This window comes from Otolemur garnettii, unplaced genomic scaffold (genome assembly GCF_000181295.1).
Source record: "Otolemur garnettii isolate 467f Iridium unplaced genomic scaffold, OtoGar3 scaffold00025, whole genome shotgun sequence".
Lineage (NCBI taxonomy): Eukaryota > Metazoa > Chordata > Mammalia > Primates > Galagidae > Otolemur > Otolemur garnettii.
Genome location: NW_003852420.1, coordinates 18,528,419 through 18,539,554, shown reverse-complemented (window position 1 = coordinate 18,539,554; position 11,136 = coordinate 18,528,419). Strand labels below are relative to the sequence as shown.

General features: G+C 41.6%; 1 protein-coding gene across 3 annotated transcripts in view; it reads left to right on the top strand.

Annotated features, from left to right (window-relative positions):
• Positions 1–11,136, top strand: part of NDRG3 (NDRG family member 3) — a 90,776-nt gene that overhangs the window by 42,433 nt on the left and 37,207 nt on the right. For all 3 annotated transcript variants that reach the window (XM_012804147.2, XM_023512140.1, XM_012804148.2), the window contains exons 4-5: positions 7,888–7,993; positions 9,275–9,395. In XM_012804147.2, the coding sequence (XP_012659601.2) occupies positions 7,888–7,993; positions 9,275–9,395 (227 nt within the window). The remainder of the gene's footprint in view (positions 1–7,887; positions 7,994–9,274; positions 9,396–11,136) is intronic.

The window sequence follows — 11,136 nt, the reverse complement described above, 5'->3', positions numbered from 1 at the left end:
AAAAAAAAAAAAAGATTTTCTCTGTGTACTAAGGCTTATAATTCTACCTTATCATTTTTATGTATGTTTCATTACATAAATAAATCATAATCCATTTATGGATTTATGAATATCTGAATGTTTCCAATTTTTTTTTATAAAGGAGGCAGCGATGTATGGTTGACCCTTGAACGACGTGTGAACTGCAAGGGTCCACTTAGATGTGTTTTTTCCAATAAGTATGTTGGAAAAAATCTTAGAGGTTTGTGACAGTATAAAAAATCTTGCAGATAAACCTCATAACCTAGGAATAGCAAAAAAATTTTAAAAGTTATGTCATAAATGCATAAAATACATGTACTGTAGTGTATTGTACATTTACTACCATAAAATATACAGATTTTTATTGTAAAAAGCCAAAGCTGATAGACAAAAACACATGGCACCACAGTCCAGAGAAATGAAAACAAACATAAAGATGCAGTATTAAATCATAACTGCATAAAGTTAATGATAGCACATATTGTGCTACTGTAATAATCTTATATACACCTCCTATTGCCATTGGGTGAGCTCAAATATTATGACTATGTGCTTAAAATGCCAGGGACACTCATCGTCTCTGTGTGAGTAGTTCATCTCTCCAGTAAATTGTGTGTAATTGTTAAAGTGATCTCTCCAGTAAATTGTGTAAAATGGTTAAAGTGATGTCTTAAGGTTCTTGCATATTTTTCATCATGTTCAGTGCAGTACCACAACCCTTGTATATCATGGGACCCATAGAAAGTGCCACCAGGCTGAGGCATGACAATCATTTGAGCCCAAGAGTTTGAGGTTACAGTAAGCTATAGTTGTGTCACTGCTACACTCCAGCTTAGGCAACAGAACAAGATCCTGTCTCTGGGGATTAAAAAAAAAATAAAGTGCCACTAGTAATGCTGGTAGCACTTCCAAGAAACAGAAAAGTCATGCCATTACAAGAAAAAATTGAATTGCATGATATGTCCTGTTAAAATGAGGTCTACAGCTGTGGTTGCCCACTATCTCAGGATAAATGAATCCAGTGTAAGGATCATTGTTTAAAAAAGAAAAGGAAATTCATGAAGTTGTCACTATAGTTATGCTGGCAGGTGTGAAAACTTTGCACTTTTTGCAAAATACTTTTTATTTGATGTTGAAAATACAGCTTTTATGTGGGTGCAGGATTACTATAAGAAAGGCATACCTCGAGGCGGCGCCTGTGGCTCAGTGGGTAGGGCACCGGCCCTATATATTGAGGGTGGTGGGTTCAAACCCAGCCCCAGCCAAGTTGCAACATTGCAACAAAAAAAATAGCCAGGTGTTGTGGCGGATGCCTGTTATCCCAGTTGCTCGGGAGGCCAAGGCAAGAGAATTACCTAAGCCCAGGAGTTGGAGGTTGCTGTGAGCTGTGTGACACCATGGCACTCTACCAAGGATGATAAAGTGAGACTCTGTCTCTACAAAAAAAAAAAAAAGGCATACCTATAGGTTATGATACGATTCAAGAAAAAACAAAATCATCATATGACAACTTAAAAAAAGGGAAGGTGAAGGATCTATAGCTGGAGAATTTAATGCCAGCAAAGGGCTGGTTTGATAATTTTAGAAGGAGAGTTGGCTTTAAAAATACCAAGACATGGGCAGCGCCTGTGGCTCAGTGAGTAGGGTGCCAGCCCCATATACCGAGGGTGGTGGGTTCAAACCCGGCCCAGCCAAACTGCAACAAAAAAATAGCTGGGCGTTGTGGCGAGCACCTGTAGTCCCAGCTACTCACGAGGCTGAGGCAAGAGAATCTTCTAAGCCTAGGAGCTGGAGGTTGCTATGAGCTGTGTGATGCTGCCCCTGCACTCTACTGAGGGTGGTAAAGTGAGACTCTGTCTTTAAAAAAAAAAAAAAAAGCCAAGATAGCAGGAGAAGCCATTTCTAACAACCAGGAGGCAGCAGATGAGTTCCCATTAAGAAAATCGTTGAGGTGGACAGCACCTGTGGCTCAGTGGGCAGGATGCTGGCCCCATATACGGAGAGTGCCACCTGGCCCTGGCCAAATTGTAACAAAAAAATAGCCAGATGTTGTGGTGGGCATCTGTAGTCCCAGCTGCTTGGGAAGCTGAGGCAAGAGAATCACTTAAGCCCAGGAGTTGGAGGTTTCTGTGAGCTGTGTGATGCCACAGCACACTATCGAGGACAATAAAGTGAGACTTTGTCTCTACAAAAAAAAAAAAAAAGGAAGAAAGAAAATCATTGAAGAGAAAGGATATTTGCCTGAATAGGTTTTAATGCAAACAAAAGTACCCTATTCTGGGAATGCCATAAAGGACATTTATTAGTAAGGAAGAGAGAAGCAAGCATGAAGAGCAGGAAGGAATAGGCTAACGCTACTGTTTGTCAGGTTTATGATCATGATTGCCCTCATCTATGTAAGTGCTAACCCCCAAACTTTAAAGGAGAAAGATTCTGCCTACATTCTGGATTGGTTCCATTGGTGCTTTGTCCCTGAAGTCAGGAAGTCCCTTGCCAGAAAGGGAGAGTCTTACAAAGTTCTTTCAGTATTGGTCTGGCCACCCAGAACCCCGTGAGTTTTACAATGAAGGCATCAAGTGGTGTACTTGTCCCCAAACACAGCTTTCAACTTCTAGATGTAGTTCAGCCTCTAGATCAGGGAGTCATATGGACCTTTAAGGTTCATTACATATGATACTCTATGGGAAGAATTGTCCACACTGTGTAAGAGAACCTGGTAGAACATCATGGAAAGCTGGAAGGATTACATCAGTGAAGATGCCACCATTGTTATAGAAAAGGGAAAACTGTCTCCAGATGTTGTACGCCTGACTTCAGGATTTATGAAAGAGCCAATCAAGGCTCCTGAAAGAAATTCTGTATATGGCAAAAAAGGGGAGAGCGGGCATTATGTGTGAAGGGTTTCAAGATAAGGATCTTGAAGTAATTCAAGAGCTAATAGACATCAGACCAGAGGAATTAATAGAAGATGACTTGATGGAGATGAGTGTTTCTAAATTGGTGCTAGGTGATGAAGAAGAAGCAGTGCCAGAAAACAAATTGATATTAGATAATCTGCCAGAGGGGGTTTGATTATTCAAGACTGCTTATGACTTCTTTTACCACATGGCTTCTTCAATGGTATGGGCATGGAAACTAAAGCGATTGGTGGAAGGAGGATTGGTACCTGTAGAAACATTTTTAGAGAAATAAAAAAGCAAAAGAGACAGAAATTATTACATATTTCCATAAAGTTACACTGAATATACCTGCCTCTTCCACCTCCTTCACCTCTTCTGCCTCTGCTACCCCTGAGGACAGCAAGACCAACCCATTCTCTTCAGCCTACTCAATGGAAAACACTGAAGATAAAGACTTTATTATGATCTACTTCCATTAATGAATAGTAAATATATTTTCTCTTCCTTATTACTTTATTTTATTTTGAGTCAGAGTCTCAACTCTGTTTCCCTAAGCTAGGATGATGCAGAAAGGCAGCTCTCAGGAAAGAAGATCTATCCTAGGCAGACACACTCATAGGTGTCTATCGAAATTATCAATTGCTGGACACATACCGTCGCCCTTGGTATAGTGCCATGGCGTCATAACTCACAGCAACCTTCTGGATTCAAGCAATCTTCCTACCTCAGCCTTCCACGTAACTTGAATTATATGAAACCCAACTAATTTTTCTAGTTTTAGTAAATAAGGGGCCTCGGGCCTCAGTCTTGTTCAGGCTGGTCTTGAACTCCTGAGTGTAAGCAATCTACCCTCCTCAGCCTCCCAGAGTGGGAGGATTACAGGCGTGAGCCACCATGCCCACTTTTTTTTTTTTTTTTTTTGTGACAGTCTCACTCTGTCAACCTTATTAGAGTGTCATGGCATTATAGCTCACAGCAACCACAAACTCTTGGGCTTGAGCAGTCCTCTTGCCTCAGCCTCCTGAGTAGTTGGCATTACAAATGCCTGCCAGAACATCCAGCTAATTTTTCTGTTTTTAGTAGATATGGCGTCTCACTTTTGCTAAGGCTGGTCTCAAACTCCTGATTTCAAGCAATCCACCTGCCTTGGCCTCCCAGAGTGCTTCTTTTCTTTCTTTTTTTTGAGACAAAGTCCAACTCTGTCACCCTGAGTAGAGTGCCATGGTGTCATCATAGCTCACAGCAATCTCGAACTCCTGGGCTCAAGCAATACCTCTGCCTCAGTTTTTCTGTCTTTAATGGAGATGGCGTCTTGCTTTGCTTATGCTGGTCTCAAACTCCTGAGCTCAAGGGATCCACCTGCCTCAGCCTCCCATAGTGCTAAGGATTACAGGCATGAGCCACGGTGCCAAGCCAAGATTTCTTTTTTTTAATTTGAGACAGAGTCTCACTATGTTGCCCACGGTAGAGTGCTGTGGCGCCTCAAACTCTTAGGCTTAAGCGATTCTCTTGCCTCAGCCTCTCAGGTAGCTAGGACTACAGGTGCCTGCCACAATGCCTGGCTTTTTTTTTGTTGTTGTTGCAGTTGTTTAGCTGGCTGGGGCCGGGCTTGAACCTGCCACCCTTGGTGTATGTGGCTGGCACCATAACCACTGTGCTACGGGCACCGAACCTCAAGCCACAGTTTTTGACTGTGGGCATAGTGGCTCATGCCTGTAATCCTAGCACTTAGGATTCATATCTCTGTAAATGTCTCTTTGTGTGTATGTGACTGTTTGATAATTTCTTTAGACCATGCCTAAAAGTAAATTTGATCTACGATAGGACCCTTTTAACTTCACCAGAAGTTACCACATTTTTCTCCAGGGTAGGTGTTCTAGTTTGCATGCCTACCAGCTATATATCTGAGTTCTTTTCTACATCTTGGCCAACACTTGGTGTTATCTGTCTTTATTTATTTATTTATTTTTGAGACAGAGTCTCACTTTGTCGCCCTCAATAGAGTGCACTGATGTCATAGCTCATAGCTCTTAGGCTCAAGTGATTCTCTTGCCTCAACCTCCCAAATAGGTGGGACTATAGGCGCCCGCCACAATGCCTGGCTATTTTTAGAGATGGGAGTCTTAATCTTGCTCAGGCTGGTCTCAAACCTGTGAGCTCAGGAAAATTCACCCTCCCGGAGTACTAAGACTACACCTGTGAGCCACCGCGCCCATCCTATCTGTCTTTAAATATTTGCCATTCTAGTGTGTATGAAATAGTATCTCATTGAATTTAATTTGTACTCTCCTGGCTGTTAACGTATTTCTTCTTAATTTTCAGGATAGCACCCTATTTATTTCTTGCATAGCACTTAACCACAAGCCATTATTTTGAGTTGGTCTGCCTCCCTATTTAGAGCATAATCTTTGTTAAGGTTGGGATCACATCTCTCTAGTTTACTATTTTATCCTCAGACCTCAGTCCAGGGGTTAAAACTGAATGGTCTGGCTTAGTGCCTGTGGCTCAAGTGGCTAAGGCACCAGCCACATACACCTAAGGTGGCAGGTTCGAATCAGCCCGGGCCCACCAAACAACAATGATGGCTGCAACCAAAAAAAAAAAAAAAAAAATAGCCAGGCATTGTGGCAGGTGCCTGTGGTCCCAGCTACTTGGGAGGCAGAAGCAGGAGACTCACTTGAGCCCAGGAGTTGGAGGTTGCTGTGAGTTGTGATGCCACAGCACTCTACCCAGGGGGACAGCTTGAGGCTCTGTCTCAAAAACAAAACAAAACTGAATGGTCTGACATGTAGTAGGTGTTCTATTAAATAGGCATTTAATGAATTAGAAGCTTAGGGGTGGGGGGTTTTATTCTCTCAGTAAATAAGTCTGACATAACTGTACTCATAAGGGAAACATTTATACAGTATTAGGGATTTATTTTATATTCCCCCTATCCAAACCTTATACTTTATTCTATAGCTAGTTCACAGTCCCTAATTCCTTTTTTTTTTTGAGACACAGCCTCAAGCTGTCACCCTGGGCAGAGTGCCGTGGCATCACAGCTCATAGCAACCTCCAACTCTTGGGCTTAAGTGATTCTCTTGCCTCAGCCTCCCAAGTAGGTGGGAGTATAGGCACCCACCACAATGCCCGGCTATTTTGTTGTTGTTGTTATTGTTATAGTTGTCATAGCTGTTTGGCAGGACCAGGCTGGCTTTGAACCTGTCAGCTCTGGTGTATGTGGCTGGTACCTTAGCCGCTTGAGCTACAGGCGTCGAGCCCACAGTCCCTGATTCTTAGCTTCCTTTTTTCCCCTTTTTAAGCCTTTGAATAAGCCTGATGGACGGTAGTAATGATAGAGGATAACAGAAATATTGAGTCACACATTGTTTGATTTAATAGATACCTATCTGCTCCCACTGGGGGCCTGTGATTTGAGATATACTGATGTCCAATTAACGTCAGATTGTCTTCTCAGTCCCACATCCGAGAAGAAACCAAAACTCTGATAAGGTTCATTATTAGATAGGAAATAAAGTTAGAAGCTTTTTGCCTTTGTTGGGATTCCTTTCAACAGAGTTGATCTTGTCTTATCTAATATAAGACTTTATGTACAGACTTATGTACAGACTTCATCAGCAGAAATTCACTAAGCTAGGCATGGTAATTTTTTATTTTTGAGAAATATAAAAGTTAAAAAGGATTAAAGTAAATCTCAGTTAACTTTTCTGAAGTCCCTTTCTTTCCCCCTAATTACTCTTACTGCTATAGCCACTGTAAGTAGCTCTGATTACATCCTGTTTGGGCTTTTTCAGTTCCTGAGCTCTATATTGACTATATCTAAACTTTACTCATTGCCTTGGTTAGGATACCCTGGGATGTAGAGAACAAAGCCAGGCAATCCACGGATATCCACAGATACCCATCTTAGAATATAAAAGCACACACATAACTAGAACCAGGAGTTAGAGTAGTGGAAATGTCTACTGAATGTTCCAACCTTATGGCTGGGCGCCTGTGACTCAAACAAAAAAAAAATAGCTGATGCTACAGCACTCTACCCAGGGTGACAAAGTGAGACTCTGACTCAATTTAAAAAAAAAAAAAAAAATGTTCCAACCTTACTTCTGTTTTTAAGAGAAGCCCTAAGCTTAGGATGGAATTTTTTTGTCCCAATTATAAATTCCTAAGGAAGGATGAGCCAGATGCCTACCTGACTCCAATAAGCTGTGACTATAGGGTTATATCTATAAACATGGCAGCTGAGAGCCACTCCTGTAACAAATGATGCAGAAAGGCACCACTCAGGAAAGAAGATCAATCCTAGGCAGACATACTTATAGGTGTCTGTTGAAATCATCAGTAGCTGGGCATATACAATGTTTTTATAAGCTCTGAAGCCTCACTTTGTTGCCCTCAGTATAGTGCCATGGCATCACAGCTCACAGCAACTTTAAACTCTTGGGCTTAAGCAGTTCTCTTGCATCAACCTCCCGAGTAGCTGGGACTATAGGTGCCCCCCACAACGCCCAGCTATTTTTAAAGACAAGGTCTCACACTTGCTCAGGCTGGTCTCAAACTTGTGAGCTCAGGCAATCTACCCACTTCGGCCTCCCAGAGTGCTAGGATGACAGGCGTGAGCCACCACACCCAGCCTCTTCCATAAGACTTAACTGGTTCTTTAACCAACTGATCTCCTTTCCACACCTGTTGCAAATATATTTTCAACAGACTCCTGGCTTCTTGGACTCTTAAGTGAGCTTTGGGGATGATAAGGTGTGCTTTCTCCCTATTCACTTATCTGGAGGAATTTGAAAGTAGCAATATTATGTATAATTCAGAATCTCTCTGATATCCTTATATTTTATTAATGTATTATTCCCCCATCTAGTGGGAAATGGCGGTGAAGTGGATATTATAAAACTGTGGCAACCTGGAAAATTTATTCTGCTTTTGCTCAGAACCTTACATTTTCATTTTATAGGAACATGATGTAGAAACAACTCATGGTATGGTCCACGTCACAATAAGAGGCTTACCAAGGGGAAACAGACCAGTTATACTGACATATCATGACATTGGCCTCAATCGTATGTATTTGATTTTATACCTTCCCTTTTTTATCATATTTAATCTTCCTTCCTTCCTTCCTCCCTCCCTCCTTCCCTCCCTTTTTTGGAGACAGAGTCTCACTTTGTTGCCTTTGTCGCCTTTGGTGGAGTGCTCTGGCGTAATAGCTAACAATATCCTCAAACTCTTGGGTTCACGAGATCCTCTTGCTGCAGCCTCTCAAGTAGCTGGGACTTACAGTCACCTGCCACAACACCCAACTATTGTTTTATTTAGAGATGAGGATCTTGCTGTTGCTCAAGCTGGTCTCTAACCCCTGAGCTCAAGCAATCCACCCACCTCAACCTCCCAGAGTACTGGGATTACAGGTGTGAGCCACCAAGCCCAGCTTAATCTTCATATATTAAAAAAAAAAAAAATGACTAACAGTGTTCTAATACAGCAGAGCTGTCCCCTCTCTGTCATAACCTTTTCTCCTCATTACTACATTTGTTAATGCCAGAGTTAAAGTTCCTGGGATGTGTGCAGAGGAATGTATTTTGGGGATACTGGAATTATGGACTAAAGATTATATGATAAACTTATTAAGAAAGCAAAACTGGAATCAGTTTTTTACAAGTCTGTATTTTGGCTTTTTCATAATTCAAGTTAGAAAATCCAGAGTTTGAACTTTTGTTATAAGTTTTCAGTCAATTAGTAATACTATTCTTGCTACAGCTTGTTAATCAGTGACTTTAAGTAGAGTTTTCTAAATGGTAGTATAAGATTCTAGCTCTAGCCACAGGCACACAGAGTCTGTATTCATGAGTTTTCTTTCACACTGGCTGGCTTTCAGAGGAGGCCTGCATTTGACACTACAGTTCAGTGCTAGAGCTTCTGTAGCTGCCTTGGTATGAGAAGTGATTTAAGCATTTGTACTAAAAGCATAGAAATGGAAGCAGCAGCCCCTTCATGCCTCCTAGCAGTTGTGCTAAAACATAAACTCCCCTCTGGAGAATATAAGCAGCTAAGACATTCACTTTCACCAGGCTCTTGGAGTCTAGTCAGTGTCTCTTTGCTGGACAGAGAAATAATAATGAGAAATGACAACAATTATGGATGTAAGATTATTTTTGTGCAACATCCAGAAACCAACAAACATCAGGAAAGTATATCTCAGTATGTCTTTAGGGCAGCTTGAATCACTTTAGTGGAATGATGGTTAAAAGGAAGTGAACAAAGAGTATGTGGCATTGACTGTGTAGTAGAAAACTGGAGAGAAATGGAGGGCCTTTGACTTATATGTGTTTTTACTCTTGTAGATAAATCCTGTTTCAATGCGTTCTTTAACTTTGAGGATATGCAAGAGATCACCCAGCACTTTGCTGTCTGTCATGTGGATGCCCCAGGCCAGCAGGAAGGTGCTCCCCCTTTCCCAACAGGGTAAGACACATAGATCTCCTGGGAGACACACACTGGAAGAACAAATGACTGAGCTACAGGAGAAGAAGCAGTGTGTGCTTTCCTCCCACTTGATTTTATCACAGCCTATAGTTATATATCAACCATATAGGCCTCATATTCTATCTCCTTGGGCTGAGAGGACTGTTACATGTAGTTCACTGGGGGAAATGCATATTTTCCCATATCCAGGAATGGCTGTCCATAGTGTGAACGTGCTTTCCTATAATCACAAAGCATATGTGTCTGGAATACTCATGTCTTACTGTCTTTTATCCGTTTCCTTTCTCTTCTACCTGAAATCTGTCATTTTTATGTCCCTCTCTAGAACTCTCAAATACCTAGGCCCAAACTCAGATCCCTCTTAGCATCCCTGGAAGCATCTTCCCATCCTTAGGTCCAAACCCAGTGATAGAAATTTGTGGGTTTTCTCTCTCTCTCTCTCTCTCTCTCTCTCTCTTTTTTTCCAATGATAGAAATTTAAATGTCTGTGTAACCATTTATTCTGAGAGGCTATCCTGGCAGATAGAGGTGCAGTCTGACTGGCGTTGGCATTCTCAGCTTCATCCCAAGTCTGCTTTGCATGGCAGAGTCACAGGCTCCCTTCCTGTTCCCTGGACTGTGTACTTATCCAAAGGACCTCATGAGGAAGAGCGAGAGCACACACTGCAAGGCTAATTCTTCCCCTCTCCTTTTATTCATCTCAGAACTGCTTTTTGGCCAGTGACTGCTGTGAGATAGCCCATTATAGGCAAATAGTAGCTAACATTTACATAGTACTCAGTGTTCTAGACACTACTTTAAATGATTTACTTTTATTAATTCATTTAATCTTTACTGCTCTAGGATATTATTATTCCCATTTTATAAGTGAAGAAAGTGAGGCACAGAAAAATTAAGTAACTTGGCTAAGATTACATAACAAATAAGTGGCAGAGTTAAAATTTGAACCAGGAAGTTTGGGTCCAGAATCTGTGCTATGTCCAAGCTGTTCTGCCTCTCAATACAGATTAGCCTTTGAGTTTATATCCAACAAGAGTTGGTTCCAGTCCCTTTTTGTGTGTGTGCACAAATGGTTCAAGATCACCCCCTCCCTGAAAGTGTTCAGGCAAAGGCAAGCTGCCTTCCCTGTCAGATGTAAAGTAGATCCTGCCCCATACACAGGCAGCTGTCTTAGGATCCCTTCTATCTCTTATCCTATAATCTCTGAATGCTTCTTTTCTTGGATCCCTGCCTTGGGTCTGTTCCTGAGCTTGTTTGACCAATTTAGGATCAGATGGTTCGTGTCATGAATCAAGTCCAAAAACAATTAATAAAATAACCATGTTATCCTATGCCTGAGTGAAACAAATAAGCATTCATGCTCAGGATTTCTAATTATGGGCCTAGACCCAGTAAAGCTTTGTTTACATTTGTGTTTAGTGCCTAATTATAGGCTATAGACAAAGAGCCACTTCCTGAGTTGACTCTTTTTTTTTTTTAGAGTCTCAAGCTGTCGCCCTGGTAGAGAGCTGTGGCATCATAGCTCACAGTAATCTCCAACTCTTGGGCTTAAGCAATCCTCTTACCTCAGTTTTTCTATTTTTAGTGGAGATGGGGTCTCACTTTTGCTCAGGCTGATCTCGAACTCATGAGCTCAAGCAATGCACCCACCTCAGCCTCCCAGAGTGGTAGGATTATAGGCATGAGCCACCATGCCTGCGCTCCTGAGTTGACTCATATA